Source organism: Amphiprion ocellaris, chromosome 23 (assembly GCF_022539595.1).
Source record: "Amphiprion ocellaris isolate individual 3 ecotype Okinawa chromosome 23, ASM2253959v1, whole genome shotgun sequence".
NCBI lineage: Eukaryota > Metazoa > Chordata > Actinopteri > Pomacentridae > Amphiprion > Amphiprion ocellaris.
The window spans coordinates 1,903,000-1,922,322 of record NC_072788.1 but is presented as its reverse complement, the minus strand read 5'-3'; the positions used below and the strand labels follow the sequence as shown (position 1 = coordinate 1,922,322).

General features: G+C 41.8%; 2 protein-coding genes across 2 annotated transcripts in view; both read right to left on the bottom strand.

Annotated features, from left to right (window-relative positions):
* Positions 1–803, bottom strand: part of LOC111588615 (F-box/WD repeat-containing protein 7-like) — a 31,178-nt gene extending 30,375 nt beyond the window's left edge. Inside the window, exon 1 of the mRNA XM_023299068.3 lies at positions 567–803. The gene's annotated coding sequence lies outside the window, so the exon portion shown is untranslated. The remainder of the gene's footprint in view (positions 1–566) is intronic.
* Positions 804–2,903: 2,100 nt separating this feature from the next.
* LOC111588623 (FH2 domain-containing protein 1-like) lies at positions 2,904–16,809 on the bottom strand. The gene is made up of 13 exons (XM_035943269.2): positions 16,489–16,809; positions 14,632–14,802; positions 14,463–14,524; positions 12,032–12,134; positions 11,850–11,935; positions 11,299–11,399; positions 10,271–10,341; positions 9,858–9,965; positions 8,576–8,646; positions 8,245–8,362; positions 7,526–7,690; positions 6,938–7,033; positions 2,904–6,857 (listed from the first exon to the last, which is right to left on the bottom strand). Exons 1-13 carry the CDS (start codon positions 16,807–16,809, stop codon positions 4,794–4,796), a joined length of 3,537 nt encoding a protein of 1,178 aa, XP_035799162.1. The 3' UTR covers positions 2,904–4,793.
* Between the last annotated feature and the right edge of the window lie 2,514 nt (positions 16,810–19,323).

Below are 19,323 nucleotides of genomic sequence, written 5' to 3'. Positions count from 1 at the left end.
TGACACAAAATGACAAAAAACGAGACAAAGTGGAAAAAATTAGACAAAAATGACAAAAACGAGACACAAAATGACAAAAATGAGACACAAAACGAGAAAAATGAGACACAAAAGGACAAAAAACAAGACATAAAATGACAAAAACAAGACAAAAATGAGACACAAAACAACAAAAACGAGACACAAGAAACAACAAAACAAGACACAAAATGACAAAAAACGAGAAAAAATTAGACAAAAATGACACAAAGACACAAAACGAGAAAAACGAGACACAAAATGACAAAAACGAGACACAAAATGACAACAATGAGACAGAAAACGAGAAAAATGAGACATAAAACGACAAAAACGAGACAAAAATTGACAAAACGAGACACAAAATGACAAAAACGAGACAATAACTGGTGATTTTGGTTTTTATCAGGAAAACCATGGGTAGATATCAGCTCTTAAACTCTTATGAGCTATTTTTGTTGTTATCATTATACTGCAGTAAATACATTTTCCTGATGAACTCTGTGAGAAAAAATGAGTCTGTTCAAACAGAAAAGCTGCAGACTTACTTTAAAACTCTCCGCTTCTTCTCAGGACTTTAAATATTAAACGCCGGTTTTCGTGTTTTTCTCTTTTTCTGCGTTTTTCCTTCTTTCAGTTTCCGGTTTAAAATTTGAAAACATACCGAACGGTTCCACGGCAGCTTCAACTTCTTCCCTTTTGTGTTTTTTGCCCTTTTTTCGTGCCGAATCACAAAGAAACTCAACTTTTATCCGCTTCGTCTTTCTCTCCTGCACATGGAGCTTTGTTTGGCGCCGCTTGATGACGTCAGGCGTCGCGCCGCTGTGATTTTTATTTTTTTTTTTAAATTTCATTTATTTATTTTTGCACATTTTAATTGAATATTGGCTGCAGGGTCGTGATTCAGAATTTAATTAATGATTTATGATGATTTATTAATGTTGCAGTTTTTAAAAGTATCGCCATCACCTGCTGTCGGATGTTTATAACGATAAAGAGTCAAAAACACACAAAAAAACAACAAACGTTCAGATAAATAATCAATTAAACTAAATCTACAGCGTGTTGGAGAAATTAAACACTTCCTGGAACAATTAACAGATTCATTTAAATCACTCGGCTGCAAACTTTATATGAATTTGTGAAGATTAATCTTCTGACTCCAATAATTTGGACAAACAAAACAAAATAAAAAATAAATAATATCTAAACAAAATTATTGACTTGATCTTAAACATAAAATTGCACATATAATATTATACAATATAACATAAGTTTAATATAATATAGTATAATATAATATGAAATAATATAATATAATATGAAATAATATAATATAATATAATATAATATAATATAATATAATATAATATAATATAATATAATATAATATAATATAATATAATATAATATAATATAATGGGTCCGTGTATTTACCTGGTAATTGGATTTTCCGTTCTGAAACGGGTACAGAAAAACAAAAAACGAGTGGTTATTTGATTTTCGTTTTAAAATGTTCTGCTGCTCCACCGATAAATAAACCAACAGTTATTATATCAGAATTAATCCAAACGAGGAGAGCAGAGTCTCTCAGAAGTGAAACGTAACATTCTACAGTTAATAAAGTATGGCATTGAAAATAACATCTGTGGTTAACAGAACAAATTCTAGCTCTCTCCAAATCAGCATCAGACACATGATTGATCTTCTTAAACTGTTCTCCAGCAGAACCTCCTGACTCTCATTATAGAGCAACGTGGAGCTCCATGATTTCTGCGTGGGTTTTCCAGTCTTAAAGAGAATGAAATAGCAAAAGGGCTCAAGGACAGCCATTCTAGATGTGTTCACGGTCCAGACCAGCTCTAAACTGTGCTTCCTCAGCGACTTCCGGTGTTGCTACAAAATAAAACAACAGCCGTATTTTGTATTTCGGGTTTAAAAAGCTAGAGCAAAAAAACCAACGCTGTGGTTTTTTCATTAGTTAAATAAGACATTTCTACATTTAGGTTTTAAAAACGGAAAAACAAAAAAAACATCGTGGTTTATTGTTTTTTTTAGATTTTATTTTGAAACGGAAAACGAATAAGCGAACCATACACGGATTCTACACGGACCTATAATATAATATAATATAATATAATATAATATAATATAATATAATATAATATAATATAATATAATATAATATAATATAATATAATATAATATAATATAATATAATATAATATAATATAATATAATATAATATAATATAATATAATATAATATAATATAATATATAAAATAATACAATATAACATAATGTAATGTAATATAATAAAATATAATATAGTATAATATAATGTAATATAATGTAAAATAACATAAAATAATTTAATGTAACATGATAAAACATAATATAAAATTATGTGATATGATATAGCATAATATAATTTAACATAATATAATGTAATGTAATGTAATATAAAATAATATCCATCAAAATCAGTGTCTCACATTAAGAATTCACAACTGGAAAAATGTGATGCTAAAAAAATTTGCATTTTAATTTTCAGAGGAATTAAAAAAAATACAACGGATTCTTAGTTATTTGAATCCATTCAATTACAAAATAAACTGGAAATAAAAAGTGAATATTTGCTGTTTTCATAAAACACTGCCATGTCAGTGACCACATATCACTGAGAAAATCATTAAAATTCAGTCCTACTGGATTATTAAAAATTTATGTTGTTTTACAGCCAGAAAAAATCTGTTGGCTAAATAAAAATTGGACTTAAATCTAAATTTGGCGTTTGAATTATGAACCTTGCAGGTGTTAAATATGAGATCAGGTGAAAAGAAAGCAGAAAAAAGGCAGAAAATGAATAAAACTGCACTCTGAATGAAGATGAATACCACTTTATTTATTAATTAGAGAGATTAATACATAAATAGAGGAACAAACAAACATCCGTGGCACTGAACTCAGTCAGACACTGTTGGTTTGAATTAGAGACACTTCAAACATCTCGTCGTCTCCATGAGTTTTCTCACAGATTAATTACAATTACAATAATTATTTATAACTTCTATTTGAATCAGACCTGATTTACAGAGATTCTTCAGCTCGGTTAGTGACGTTAAAGGTGCACGTTAAGAATCAGAAAAGGCATTTAAACACGAACACCTCATCGCTCAGTTCAGATTAAATGTACAAAACTGTGCAGAGATTTTAGAATATTACAGGGTCCTGGAAACAAACATGAGAGAGAAAACAGCAGGAACGACTGAAATGTTCTGAACGATCGCAGGTTGCATTTTAAGAACCTGTAACTGAGAAAATGAGACAAAAAATGACAAAAACGAGACAAAAAGACAAAAACGCGACAAAATGACAAAAATGAGACAAAAAATGACAAAAATAAGACACAAAATGACAAAAATGAGACCGAAAATTACAAAAATGAGACAAAAAATGAAAAAAATGAGACAAAATGAAAAAATGAGACAAAAAAATGACAAAACCAAGACACAAATGACAAAAACAAGACAAAACGAGACAGAAAATGACAAAAATGAGACAAAAAAATGACAAAAATGAGACAAAATGACAAAATGAGACAGAAAATGACAAAAATGAGACAAAAAAATGACAAAAATGACAAAAACGAGACAAAATGACAAAAACAAGATCGAAAATTTAAAAAATGAGACAAAAAATGACAAAAACGAGACACAAAAGAACCTATAACTGGGGATGTACTGAAACACATCAGCTCTAGAGGTCGTTAACCTCCATAGAAGTCGTTGTCATGGTGATTTTTGACAGGAGATAATTTCAGGACTGATTATGCTCAATGTGATTGGCTTAAACTCATAAAAAGTGAGAATTTTTGACCCATTTCTGTGCATTTAACGGACCTGTAGCTCAGAAAATATAAATAAAGTGACTGTAGATGAAGAATCAGCTGATTCAGAGGAGGAGGTTTGATCAGATTTGCTTGGTTTTATGTAATGATCCTCCTCTGCTGTGTGGATACACTGCCTGCAGTTCATCTGAATACTCTCTCATAAAGAATCAGTTGGAAGTTTGTATATTTACAAATTATTTGTGTCAAGTTTTTAAACGATGCTTTTGTAGAATGAAGTGATATCAACCAAAAATCCTGATTTTCAGCTCAGATTTGCCACACGTGAGTAGTTCAAGGACCGTCAGAAAGCCGGAAATCTGATGATTCTTTATGTTTTTACAGTTTCTGGCTGATGAGTGAAATCATTTTGTATGTTTTAAAGATAATATGTCTTTAAACCTGTGAAACACAGCCTTTCCTGAGGACATTAAAGTGTCTTTGTCGTGTTTAATATTGGAATATAATGCTGGAATGCAACAACAACGCGGCCTCTGTGGTCGTTTAACTGCATAGGAGGCTAATTAAAGATGAGCCTCTCGTCTGTCCATCTGTCCAGACATCTTGTGGAGACATTCAGCAGATAAACTGGATCGATTTTAACAACCTTACTGTACCTGAACTGTGTTTTATCAGTAAAACAGAATCCGATTGGGACTCTTTATGTGCAGATACTGAGTATTACTTTGCTGATGTTCTGATAAAACGTCCACGTTGCTGCTGATGCTGCTCCATCAGGCTCCAGTTCACCCTCACTGAGATCCTGAAAGTCCTCCAACCAGACGGAACCACTGACTGGTGACCGAATGTCCTTCTTCTCCAGCTACACTTAAGGTTTTTCTTCATGTTGAGGGTAAAGATCGAAGGAGTCCCATCAACTTCCTGTTATCTCCAACTCGGCCTGCTGGGTTTACCCGAGTCCTTCGAATGCGTGGATTTGTCGGAGAAGCTGCTGCTGTCTTTGCGTCTGCTGTGAGGAGACGACCTGATGCTCCTCAGCGGGGACGAGGACAATGGCGTGAGGAGATCCAAGGGTCTGGAGGAGGAGACTCTCAGAGAGCCTGTTCGGGTGAAAGATGTGGAGGTCTTTGAGGAGGATTTAGGAGAGGAGTCGGAGGTGGCGTGGGGTAACTGAGGAGGAGGAGGAGCGAGAGTGGTGCTGGTCTGTCTGAAGGAGGAGGAGGCGGTGTTTCGGGCAAAGCCTGGCAGCGGTGAGGAGGTTTTATGTAGAGGAGTAGCAGGAGCACTGAGGCTGCCTCCACCTTGGGCAAGTGCTCGCAGCGTGGACCGACACATCTTCTCCTCCGGCACCGGTTTGGTTTTCGTTACGGGCTTTCGGATGGACGGCTTCCTTTGCAAATCCTGGTTCTGGTCTCGGCCGGACGCCGGAGCTCCTGGAACCTTCTGGTCCTTTGGGTCTTTGGGGTCTGGTGCCTTGTTGATGCTGGATCGCCGGGACGACGGCGCCGTCACGGGTCTTTCTCCCCGTCGGATGGAGGCTCTGCTGAGGTTGGTGGGCGGTGTGGAGCCCCGGCTGTTGGAAGGAGGGATCTCAGGACATCTGACCAATGATGGAGCACCTCTGCTGGTTCTGGAGATGGGCACCACCCGCCTCATGCCCTGCTTCTCTGAGTTGGTGAGGATCCGGACCGACCTGGCCGCTGGAGAGGAGCTGTTAGGGGTCGCAGGTTTGGAGGAGGAAGCTGCTTTTGGATTGTCATTGGCCGTCTTCTTTTTCCTCGTGTCATCTGGGACATCGCTCTGCTGATTGGTGGAGCCCTTCGCTTCTTCCCCCTGATTGGCCGGTTTGTTACCTTCCTCGGTGGATGCTGTAGCGACCGATGCCGGCTCTGCTGGACGCCACCTGGAGGAAGAAACGGGGAGCGACGTGTCGTCACAGCGGGAGGAAGGCACCGGTTGGCTGCTGATGGGTTCAGGCACTGGCTTCTCATTGGCTGGTTGGGACTCTGAAGGCATGTGATTGGTTGCGGCACAGGAAACTAGCTGCTCTCCTCTCTGGTTGGTGCTCGGCTCCTCGTCGGTCGGAGGGCTATGAGTGTCGACGGCCGCCTCGCAGACGCCCGTCACACACCAAACAACCACCTTGTCCTCGTCTTCCTCCCTCTGAGATGAGGAAGACTCCGTCGCCGCAGATTTTTCGGCATCTTCAGTCTGTTGTGACTTCTCCAGATCTGTGGATCTGGCGTCGCCTTGGTGATGTCCGTCACTGCAGCTGGTCATGGAATCATCAAACACTCTGAGCTCAGGAACCAGCATGCATTTCTCCACAACCACAGACATGTTTCTTGTCGGATTTGTGCTGCATTCGAGCGTCTTTTCGTGACTAATGATCTGATTGGTTTTGTTTATTCTGGCTGTTTCTCTGTTCAAACCAGAGAGGCACTGATGTTGTCCAGGTGTCGCCCGGCTGCTTAAACTGCCACCAAGAGCATTGTGGGTGTTGTTGTTGTGGTCAGATTGCTGGTTTTGGTTGGAGGTAGGTGTGACTGTAGCTTCATCAGTGGGATCAGAGGCGTTAATCTGAGTCTGTGCAGCGCCGTGGCGGTGGTAAGCGGTTGCATGGTTTGTGGTTTCTGGACCGACGGAGGTTTTCTGAGGTGGACTTCTTCCAGGTTCAGGAGAGGCTGATGGGTAAACTGTCCTCGTGTCTCTTCCTCTCTGCTGGGCGACTATGCGGTCTGCCGTTGCCATTTCCAGGAGCATGCTCAGTTCACACTCGGCAGCGAGAGATGGTGAGCTGGACGGAGAGTTCCTGGATCTCCGTAAGCTCCCCGAACGCCCCTGAGAAGTGTTGGGGGTGTTGAGGGGTGAGCGGGGGCGGGGCTTCGGCGTCAGGAGCTCCATCAGTAGCCCTGCGTCGTTCTGCCGGGTCACGGCCGCGGACATGTCCGTCTCGCTGCTGCAGCGTAGCCCAAAGGCTCCGCCCACCTACGACAGCATCAAACAGAGGAAGTAGTTAGCAGGATGTGAGAGTTTGTTAAACGTTTGGTTAAATGTGCATCCTTTACCTGCTCCCCTCCGGCCCACGAGTGCCTCTTCTGCTCCTCCGTTTCCTGAATCCGCCGCCGCCGAGCTGCTTCTTTTGCCTCGCGCTCAGCATTCTCCTTTAGACAGAGAGACGGGACTTTACTAACCAAGACTAAGACTCTTACGTCTGCCCGAATAAATCAGTCCTGATGAAGAAAATAGCACACCTTTAGCTAGAAATACCTTCTAGTGCCACGTGTTTCTCCTGTCTTTTGTTATTTGTCAGACCCCTTGATTCAACCACCTTTTGTTCTTTGTTGTACTAACCTGTCACTGATTAGCAACCAAATTAACCACTATTCACCCTTGTATATACATACAACCCCCTCCTTCCCTCTTGAATTTCCCTCGGGATTAATAAAGTATCTATCTATCTATCTATCTATCTATCCATCCATCCATCCATCCATCCATCCATCTATCTCCCTTTTAATAAAACACACCTAATAGTGGCACTTTTCTGCAGTAAAATGTCATATTATTCATATCATTATTTGTATGGGTGTTGAGTGTCTGTTAGTATTTCTGGTTGTATGTGATTGTGTGTCTAGTTGTGTGTCTGTGTGCACCTTGACAGCGCTGGTGAACCTGCAGCAGAAGGTGTAGAAGATGTTGAAGCAGTCGTCCATCCTGGAGGTGTCTCTGTCCTCACAGAAGAAGTCCAGCAGCTCGCTGGCCTCCTTCTGCAGCTGCTGTCTGCCGCCACGCAGCGAACACAGACACGACGTGGCGTCCTGACCGATGACAAACACACACGTTAGACACAAAAACACCACTCAGACTTAAACCGACAGGCTGCTGCCGGGTCTGTTTCTGTGACTGCCATCAGGCTGTATAATGCAGCCATTTCAGGAAGAAGCAAGAGAGCAGCGCTGGTGATGTCCTGAGCATTGTTTTGCTGTGTCTTGATAACTTGCCCAGTTCAGTGTTGTATTAATTATTTATTTATTTATTGCATTTTATTTTTTATGTGTACTCTATCTTTTATCCTTGTTCTGTGTCTGTGTGGATGTGAGCAACAGACTGCTGCAATTTCCCTCGGAATTAATAAAGTAACTTGATCTTGATCTTTAGAAACACAAAATGAACGTAAACAGCAACAAAGAGCAACAAACAACTGCCAGACATACAAACATACCAGAAGGAGACGGAAAATGATGCAAAACAGACACACAATAGCACAAATAGGTATATAACAACAGCAAAGACACGTAAGAAGCTTAGAATGAGATGGAAAACAATAAAAAAGAGACACACAATGAGCACATGATCAATGATGAAATATTACCTGCAGGAAGTCATCCAGCTGCTGCAGCAGTTCAGTGTCTCTCTGGACGCTCTCCTCTACTGAGCGTGTGCGAGATGTTAACCACTGCAGGTCAGCATCCAGCGTTTCCACGGAGATCCTGCACAAACAAAAACATAAAACAAAAAACAGGTTTAATTTGAGGTTAGTTCCTCATCAGAGACAGCAGAGGGCGACACGCCTCTGCTCTATGTAGCGTCTGGAGGCAGAGGGGCTGATGGGAGATGTAGTGTCTGGAGGCAGAGAGGCTGATGGGAGATGTAGTGTCTGGAGGTAGAGAGGCTGATGGGAGATGTAGTGTCTGGAGGCTGACCTGGCTGCAGGCTGGACGTGACTCAACCTGAGAGGAAACTCCAACAGCTTCTTGTCTGTTTTCTGAGCTTCCTGAAGGAAACACAAAGAGGATTTAACGTTAATGTCTCAACAAGAACAACAACAACACACAGACACACAGGCCACTTTTAAACACCTTTAGGGGCTTTTAGAGGGCCTTTAGGGGCTTTTAGAGGGCCTTTAGGGGCCTTTAGGGACCTTCAGGGGCCTTTAGGAATCTTTAGCAGGCTTCAAGAGACCTTTAGGGGTCCTTAATGGTCTTTAGCTAACTTTAGAATATTTTAATGGTCTTTACAGTTTTTCACAGGATGTAATAAAGGGTCTTTAGGAGCCTTTAGGCACATTTAGGGGTCTTTAATGGTCTGTAGGGGCCTTTAGGGGTCTTTCAGGGCATTTAGGGACCTTCAGGTATCTTTAATGGTCTTTAGAAGTCTTTAATGATCTCCAGGGAACTTCAGAGGTCTTTAGGGGTCTTTAATGGTCTTTAGGGAACTTTAGGTGTCTTTACAAGGAGCCTTTAGGGGTCTTTAGGGACCATTAGAGGTCATTAATGGTCTTTAGATGTCTATAGGGGACCTTGAGGTGTCTTTAGGGGCTTTTAAGGGTCTTTAGGGGTCTTTAGGTATCTTTAGGGACCAACAGAGGTCATTAATGGTCTTTGGAGGTTTTTAGGTTACCTTTGGGTGTCTTTAGGAGCCTTTAAGGGACTGTAGGGGCCTTTATGGACCATTAGAGGTCATAAATAGTGTTTAGAGGTCTTTAGGGGACCTTTAGGTGTCTTTAGGGGCCTTTAAGGGTATTTAATGGTCTTCAAAGGTCTTTATTTGTCTTTAGGAAACTTTAGGGAACAGACTTCACGGGGGTTTTAATGGTCTTTAGAGGTCTTTAGGGGCCTTTAGGGGCCATTAGAGGTCATTAATGGTCTGTGGAGGTCTTTAGGGGACCGTTAGGAGTCTTTAGCGGCCTTTAAGGGACCTTTAGGGGTCTTTAATGGTCTTTAGGGACCTGTAAGGGTCTTTAATAGTCTTTAGGGAACTTTAAGGTACTTTAATGGTCTTTAGGGATCTTTAGGGGCCTTTAGAGACCATTAGAGCTCATTAATGGTCTTTAGAGGTAGGTCTTTCGGGGCCCTTTAGGCATCTTTAGGGGCTTTAAGGGTCTTTAGGGGGCTTTAAGGGTCTTTAGGGACCATTAAGGGTCTTTAGGGGCCTTTAGGTGTCTGTAGGGGTCTTCGGGGGTCCGTCCTCTCACGGGTGACTCACCAGAGCGACAAAGTGCAGCAGGTTCATGCCTGGTTTGTTGGCCTTAGTGTCGGCCAGAGACAGGAGAGACGACAACTTGAAACCCACAGCGTTTCCTGCATAACCTCCCTGCAACACAACAACAACACAACATGTCAACACAAACACTGGCATAATAGATGGACAGCATCTCCCTGACTGCACTACTGCTAAATGCACATCCACTTAAAAATCCTTTATCAAAACGAACACAAAGAGACACAAAAAGACTCAAAGTGGTGTCAAAGAGACCTAAAACAACAGAAAATGCAACACGACTGTAAAGAAACACAAAGTGCTGTACAACTGCAGAGAAAAGGTTTATTCTAACAGCATGTTTTCGCCACTGCTCATTCATCTGTTCCTGATGTTGGTTTAAATCTGTTTCCACTCACAGCGTTCAGGATGTTTCCGGCCTGCAGCACCAGATGAAGAACAGCATGAAGCTCCTCACAGCTCATCAGCTCTGCACCACAAAGGACAAAATATTCAAACCAGGCTGCTGTTACGGCCCCAGAAAGTTCCTGTAAGCGTACATACATGGATGTATCTGCATTTCCTTCTAAAAATACAGTGTTTGGTCGACATTTCAGAGATAATTTAATACAGTGGTGTAGTGATGATGGTAAAGAAGGTGGAGGTTCGTTCACAGATCAGACTTTCATCACGTTCACACACTGAATCTAAAAATACTTTCAGTGTCGCTGCTGCAGTGTGAACGCAGCAGTGTGTTGCACTGCAGGTTGTGTGTCCACGTCCCACTGTGTGACGGATGTACAACACACTCCAGTTTCTGTTAACAATGATGAACACATCTGAGTTCCTTTTTCACACTTTCATCTGAATAAATCAGAGCAAACTGTGAGACTTTGAGGCTGTAATCAGGGTGAATTTCTCTCTTCCATCACCTGATGCGGTCGTACCTGCCTTCTTTTCAGAACCATCAGGTGAGTTTATGTGGAATCTGTAAATATCAGAACCAGGATGGAAGAAAACCATCTGACCGGAAAAACATGAGCTCAGTGGAAATAACATCATCATTTTATTCACTGCAGAGGAGACAAATTTTGAAACAAACATCTGATCACGAACTCAGTTACAGTTAACTGATGTAGGTAAACTGGTTACTGATCTGTGAAGTCTTTAAGAACTTTCAACGATCTTTTGAGATATTTCAGGGTCTTTAGGGAACTTTAGGAGGTTTTAACGGTCTTTAGGGGACTTTAGGGACCATTAGTGGTCTTCTCATTTAGTAATTTAACAAAAACAGGGAAAATCTTTCATCCTTAATATACATATATTTTCTCTTTTTTCAGATTTTAATGCAATAAAAATAGTGCATTTTTATGCTCAAGTATTTGTAGGAATGCACATTTTTGATTATTTACAGTGCTGACAGACGTTAAATGTGCAGAGCCGTTACCTTTGGTGGCAGAACGAAGGATTTTTATGTCTCGTTTCATGGAGTCGAACGCTGCAGGAAACTCTTCCTTCAGCAACATGGACTCGATCCGAACTGAGTAACTGCACACAAATATCATAATCACATTTAATAATGCGTCACATTCATTTCATTCAGGTCTGTAGACACCTGTTTAACACATTTCAGATTATTTCATGAGAGGTTATGTTACATATACATGATGCGGTCAATTTCATACAAAAATCAACTAAATTAAGACAGAATTTATCCTAAAACTGCACCCGAGTTCAAGTTTCATCTTCTAGAACACATATTGTCTTCAAAGTTACACCATTTATCAAACAGAAATCGTAAAAACTAACTTTCAGATGGGCCTTGAATGCATCATCTGTGAGAAATTAATTCACCAAATCTGATTTTTAATTAAAATGTTTCAGAAACGACAGACTGAGCCGTGAGTTTTCAGGTTTTCTCTGGTTTGAATCTTGTATATTAAATAATGTATGTTAAATACTACAACTGAAGTACGTTGACTGAGTACTACTACTCACCTGGGCAGCTGGATCAGCAGGTACATGAAGGAATCAGCCAATGGGAGCTTAGAGACATCGCCTCTGAATGACTTCAGCTTCTTCACCTGCAGAAAACAGCAGGTACAAGTATGGAGTATTAATGAGTACACCGTATACTACAGTGTGTACTACTATGTGTACTACTTCTTTACTTCTTTCACCTCTTCAGTCTCCGGCAGCAGCTTCAGCAGCTCTCTGAGAGGCTCCGCCCCAAACACCTCGCTGTTGCCATGACGAATATCATCCACTATCGTCTGATTGGTCCTGGAGGAGGAAGAGTTTAGATTTAATTACAATATAAATAATATATTTATTATTTATTAAATCAGTCAGCAGAACATTAAACATGAAATATTAACGATTAATTAATGTTATTATATAAGATAATAAGATTAATTACATACATTTCCAATCAAAATCTTAAGACTGTTGGATCTTAGAAAGGTTCTCAGTAGAGCTTCAAAATGCATGGTCTTTAGAGATCTTTAACGGTCTTTAGGGAACTTTAGGAGGTTTTAACGGTCTTTAGGGGCCTTTAGAATTATTTAAGAGGCCTTTAAGGGTGTTTACAATTCTTTAGGAGCCTATAGTGACCATTGGAGGCCTTCAACGGTCTTTAGCGAAATTTAGGAGGTTTTAATGGTCTTTAGGGGACTTTAGGGTTCAGTCAGCAGAACATTAAACATGGAATATCAACAGTTAATGAATTTTATTATAAAATAAGATTAATTACATACACTCTCGATCAAAATCTTAAGATTGTTGGATCTTAAGAAGGTTCTAAGTAGAGCTTCAAAATGCAAAAAGAAGAAATGGGAGCGAAAGAAAACAAAATTAGAGCAGGTAATTTATTGAAAACTGCAGTTAACTCAAACATTCTTTTGTCAGCTGATCAACAGTTTAAGACCACAGCCTTTAAAAGCCAAAATCTGTGCAAAAATGTGGATTCCATGTCACTTCCTGTCAGGTATTCACTTTCATGACCTCCTGACCGTGGTAGCATTGTTGAGGTCTCGCCAACCTTCCAGGGAAGACGGTCTCTTTGAATTTCGTAAAAGATCCTGAGGTGTATGGAACAAAAAAGTCAAGCGGTAGACCCAAAAAACTTTCACTAGCGCTGAGCCGGAGGATCCGATTGGCTGCCCGTCAAGACAAGACGATCTTCAACCCAGATTAAGACCCTTAATAGTGCTGACTGCAGCCCAACAACCATCAGACGGCGTCTGGGAGAGTAGGACTTCAAAAACAACAAACAAATTCAATGTCCACATCTCCTTCAATGTTTGGTCTTTAGAAGGATCGCCAAACATGGGACATTGAAAGGTGGAAGAAAGTTTTATTCTCTGACCAGAAACAATGCAACCTTGATGGTCCTGATGGCTTCCAACATTACTGGATGACAAGGAGATCCACTGGAGATGTTTTCTACGAGGTTTCATCATGATCTGGGGTCCTTCAATGGAACAATGGAGCTTCAGGTTGTTCAGGATGTCAGATGACGGCAGGAGATGTGGAGCTGTTGCAGCAGGAATCCCTCATGACTGAAGGTCTTCGCCTGGTCTGTAATGACTGGGTCTTTCAACAGGACAACAATGACATAGGACTTCTTCCAGGAGAATAACATCACTCTTTTGGACCATCCTGAGTGTTCCTCTGATCCAAATCCAATTGAGAACATTTGAAGGATGGACGGCAAGGGAGGTTTACAAAGATGAACATCAGTTCCAGACAGTGGACGCCCTTCATGAAGCATCTTCACCAACGATCCCACCAGCCTCCTGGAAACATCAAGCCTCAACAAATCTTTGAAGTGATCCACAAGAACAGTGGAGTTCCTCATTACTGAGTCCATTTTTGACATTTTTATTTCTGTTTAGACGGTTTTCCAGGTTTTATCTGATTCTGCCTCCACAAGTGTGAAGATGTTCTTAGATTTGAAGAGACTTGAATGCTATTTGTACCTGCACAGGTAAATAAACGTTCATGTTAAATTCTTATACAACTTGTTACCACAGAGCTGCAGGACTTTATGTTGACCAGCAGTGAGTCTGACTGTTACCTGCTCCAGGTGTGGTCTGTCTTCATACCTGTATGTGAGAGTGTTTGGTAAGCAGTCAGTGTGAACATGATGTCGTCCTGCAGCCTCCATGAACCACCAGCTGCTGGCATGTTCTGTCTTAATGTGATAATTTTGCATCTCTTTGTGGTAATATTGTGTCTCTGAGGTAATCTAGCGCCTCTCGCAGCTCCTTTGACCTTCTGGTCCTGTTGAACCCTACATGGCCACCAGCTCTAATGAGACATAAACACGGATCGGTCACATGTTCGTTACGTCCGTCTACATTCCTGCACAACACGCCACCATCGCCACCCCAGTTTACCCAAAACAGGCGTGATGAGGGAGAAGAAACATCTCTGACACGCCAACACCGGCCTGACAGCGACTCACAAGGAGTAAAAAATTCTGTTTATCTGACTTTAACAGGCAGAAATATGGAGATGTTGCGTTCACTGTCACGGGAAACTGGACAACTGTGGAAAAACCTTCACTGGTTCAGGCTTCACAGGTGAGAACAGGTGTGTTTGAGTTACCTCCTGAACTGTTTGAGGAAAATCCCAATGTTCATCCCTCGCTTTGAGTCCAGAATGGAGAGCTGGAGGAGACACAGAGGGAGAGGACAGGTGAACAGGTGTAGCTGTGAGGTCACAGTGGAAAGTGTCCACACTCCTCCACCTCCACACCTTCTCCAAACAAACACACCTCCTCTTTGGCATCTCTGAAGGAGCCCCTGCCCCTCCCTCCTCTGGTGGGCATGGCCGAGGCGTCCGATTTGCCGTCGTTCTGACTGAACAGCTCCTCGATGGTGCCGACGTCGATCTGGTAGCGCTGCTGCACTGGGCCCTGAGTCCACAGGTTGGCCCGCCCTCTCACCTGAGACACACAGGTTTGGATCTGATGCTCAACACGAATCAGAAACACGATGTCATATCTGTACAAATCCACATGTAAACACACCACAGGACAAAAGTTTGGAAGCAAGATCAAGTTTTGGTGTGGTAGTTATAGAGGTATGGATGCTATTGTTGCACTGAGAATGCTAATCGCTAACTTAGGTATGCTAGTGACATGCCTTAGAATGCTAGCTGCTAGCCTAGGGATGCTAGTTGCTAGAATGCTGCTTGCTAACTCTCTTGATGCTACTTGTTAACCTAGACATGCTAGTGACTTGCCAAGAAATGCAGACTGTTGCCCTGCAAATGCTAATCCCTAACCTAGGTATGCTAGTGACATCCCTTAAAACTGTAGCTGCTAGCCATGGGATGCTAGTTGCTAGAATGCTGGTTGCTAACTAGCTTTAGAAATGCTGGTTGCTAACTTTCTTGATGCTACTTGTTAACCTAGACATGCTAGTGACTTGCCAAGAAATGCACACTGTTGCCCTGCGAATGCTAATCACTAACCTAGGTATGCTAGTGACATCCCTTAAAATTGTAGCTGCTAGCCATGGGATGCTAGTTGTTAGAATGCTGGCTGCTAACTAGCTTTAGAAATGCTGGTTGCTAACTTTCTTGATGCTACTTGTTAACCTAGACATGCTAGTGACTTGCCAAGAAATGCACACTGTTGTCTTAGGAATGCTAATTGTTAGCCTAGGTATGCTAGTGACATGCCTTAGAGGGGATGCTAGTTGCTAGTCTAGTCTAGGAATGGTAGTAAGAAACTTAGAGATACTACTCAGTAGCCTAGTGAAGCTAGTCACTACCCAAGTCTTGGTGACAACTAGCCTATGGATGCTAATCAGTAGCCTGAGGATTCTACTTGCTACCCAAGAGATGCTAGTTGCTAGTCTAGTCTAGAAATGGTAGGGAGAAACTTAGAGTTGCCCTTCAGTAGCCTAGTGAAGCTAGTCACTACCCAAGGGATGGTAGCAACTAGTCTATGGATGTTAATCAGTTGCCTGGGAATGCTAGTCACTACTTTAGGGATGCTATTTGTTAGCCAAGGAATGCTAGTTGCTAGTCTAGCTTAGGAATGGTAGTGAGATGCTACTCACTAGCCTAGGGATGCTAATCAGTAGCCTGGGAATGCTAGTCACTACCTGATAACTATAATTATTAGGTATTTGTATCTGTACTCTTGTTTCTTTACTCGGCTGTTTCTTTCTATGGGAGTTTTAGAGATATGGACACGGCTGAGATTTATTGGGATTTTTTATGCAAACTCTCAAAAGCCAAAGAGCTAAAGTTTAAAATACAAAGTGTGATTTGTTGTTTTACTTTTGCACTGAAGTTGTGACACTTGTATATCTTCTCAACCCTAAAAGTAAGCCCTTCTTTTCTTCTGTTAAGATTTATTCAGCGATTGTCTGGTAACATCAATCAAGTCTGATCATGCAGTAAATACATCCCAATATCCATCAAATTCATGCTGTTTTTTTTGTTTTGTTTTTTTTTTAACTATTTTTACCCTTTTAAGGAAGACATTGTGAACAGAAACTTGAAGTTGCTTCCAAACATTTGACTCATAGCGTATATAAATTCATCGCAGCTACATTGCCTCTATGAGAGCTTGATATTCTGTTTATTTTAAACCCAGGATCTTCATTAGAGACTCTACCTGCTCCTCAGGTATGGTTTTCCAGAAGAAGCTCCTCACCCTCTTCTTCTTCCTCAGGCCGACTGCAGGGTCTCCCAGCCCTGGGAGCAGGGGCGGCAGGGGGGGAGGAGGGGGCGGGGCAAGAGGGGGTGGAGGGGGAGGAGGAGGAGGGGCAAGAAGAGGAGGAGGAGGGTCATGTGATCTCGTCCCGTCGCCTTTGATGTCTGAGAACCTGGAAGGAGGTCGAGGAGGAGATGTCGGCACGGCGACGGCTACGTCCTCCTCCTGGAAGGACAAACCCTCGCTCTCATTGGCCGGAGAGACACTGCCCATTACGTGCATCCCCGCAGCTTATTGGACAGGAGCAGAGAGGACTGGAGGACTGGAAGGTCACCGAGGCGATGGGCGACCATGGCGATGGGTGTCATGACGACGGTGAAAGAGACGAGTCATCGCGTTCAGATGTTTAGAGAACGGTGAGGAGTTGGAGGTCAGTCCTGCTGAGAGATGGAGGGAAAGTAAAGGCTGAGTTAATAAAGTTAACAGCTGGTTATTTACACGTCCAGCAGCTACACAACAACACGACTGTTCATTTGGAGTCGTCTTTCTGTTCACCTGATCAACATAAATCTGATATTTATCTGTTATTTGATATCTTAGTTCTGATTTGGTCTCCACCAGAAACATCTGACTGTGAAGCTGACTATCAGACCACTGAGAGGCTGCTGTGTTTACTTCACCTGCACACTGTAAACAGTCTAATTTTAATGTCTAACTATCATGAGGAAAGCTAGGCATTAGCTGTGGGATGCTAGTGACTAACTTTGGAATGCTAGTTGTATTTTAGAGATGCTGTTCACTAGCTTGGAGAAGCAGTTGCTAGTCTAGGAATGCTAGTAATTAGCCTTGGGAAGGTGGTGACGTGCTTTAGAATGCTGGTTGCTAACTTTCTTCATACTATTTGTTAATCTAGACATACTAGTGACTTGCCAAGTAAAGCACACTGTTGTCCTACGAATGCTAATCGCTAACCTAGGTATGCTAAAGACATGCCTTAAAGGGGATGCTAGTTGCCAGTCTCGTCTAGGAGTGGTAATGAAAAACAGAGATGCTACTCACTAGCCTAGGCATGCTAGCCACTAAACGAGGAATGGTGGCAACTAGCCTAGGGATGCTAATCAGTAGTCTAGGGATGCTAATTTCTACCTTAGGGATGCTACTTGCTAGCCTACGGATGCTAGTTGTTAGTTTAGCCTAGGAATGATAGTGAGAAACTTAGAGATGCTACTCAGTAGCTTACTGATGCTAGTCAGTACCCAAGGGATGGTAGCAACTAGCCTTAGAATGCTAATCAGTAGTCTGGGGATAATAGGCCCTACCTTAGGGATACTACTTGCAAGCACAGGGATGCTAGTTGCTAGCCTAGCCTAGGAATGACAGTAAGAAACTTAGAGATGCTACTCAGTAGCCTAGTGAAGCTAGTCACTAGCCAAGGGATGGTGGCAACTAGCCTAGGGGTGCTAATCAGTAGCCCGGGGATGCTAGTCACTACTTTAGGGGTGCTACTTGCCAGCCTAGGGATGCTAGTCACTAACCAAGGGATGATAGTGACTAGCCTAGGGGTGCTAATCAATAGCCTGGGGATGGTGGTCATCACCTTAGGGATGGTGGTCACTAGCCCGTGATGCTAGTCGCTGCTCTAAAGAAGCTAACTGCTAGTGTAGGAATGGTAGTCACTATCCTAGGGAGGCTATATATAGAGGATAAATCAGAATTAGAGGAAGATGAATCACAGGAGGGTTTAAATGAATTAGTAAAAGAATCAGAGGATAACTTGTGCCCAGAGCAGTTTAATGTAAAACTCCGCAGCTGATGTGGAAAAATCCATCTGGTCGTGTTGACATTCCGTTTTGTTTACGCTGTTTTTAAATGTGTGTGCTGCTTTCACAAATGTGCTCCAATTAAACGAAAGTCTATTAAACATTTAGAACATTAAATATTTGCTTTTCAGTCGTCTTTCTGTGTTTCTGCTGTCGACTCTTTGCTCCATTCAAACTTAATGTTTGTTTTCTCAATCAAACAGCTCCGAGCTCATGTGGGCATCAAACCACCTGCTGTTCAAAGGTGTGCTGAGGTCAGAAAATACCTGAAAATCAGCCGGTAACACCAAGGTGGATTCATGCTGTCCAGAAGACGTCCTCTACAGCTAAACCTTCTTATTATTGACGACGATACTTCTGTTAACTGCTGCTTTTCTGCGCTGCTTACTCCACAGTGCAAGAAAAGACTCACAGCATGAAGTCCATATATGACTTTAAACTACATTCCTGCACTGATTAATTATTTAAAACACATACATGGTCCCCTGTGTGAAGTTGTGGATGCATGTCGACACAGATAAACCTTCCTGTTGTTGAATTAAAGATGACTGTGCGTGTTTGACCGTTACATAACTTTATCTCACATCCTGTTCGATCACATTCTTTCTCCTTTCATTTCAGTTTAATGACAGAAGTTATAAAGATTTGGTTTAAATGTTATTTTTCATAGCATTTTAAATAAAAAGTAATGCTAGTTGCTAGAAATCTGGTCGCTAACTCTCTTGATGCTACTTGTTAATCTAGACATGCTAGTGACATGCCAAGAAATGCACACTGTTGTCCTACGAATGCTAATCGCTAACCATGCTAGTGACATGCCTTACAGGGGATGCTAGTTGCTAGTCTAGTCTAGGAATGGTAGTGAGAAACTTAGAGATGCTACTCACTAGCCTAGGGATGCTAGTCACTACCCAAGGGATGGTAGCAACTAGCCTACAGATGCTAATCAGTAGCCTGGGGATGCTAGTCACTACCT

Coding starts and splice junctions, on each gene's coding strand:
- LOC111588623 (XM_035943269.2), bottom strand. CDS start 16,809: ATGCACGTAATGGGCAGTGTCTCTCCGGCCAATGAGAGCGAGGGTTTG. Junction 11,936..12,031: donor TGCTGCCGGAGACTGAAGAG/GTGAAAGAAGTA, acceptor TGTTTTCTGCAG/GTGAAGAAGCTGAAGTCATT. Junction 7,034..7,525: donor GGTTCACCAGCGCTGTCAAG/GTGCACACAGAC, acceptor CTCTGTCTAAAG/GAGAATGCTGAGCGCGAGGC.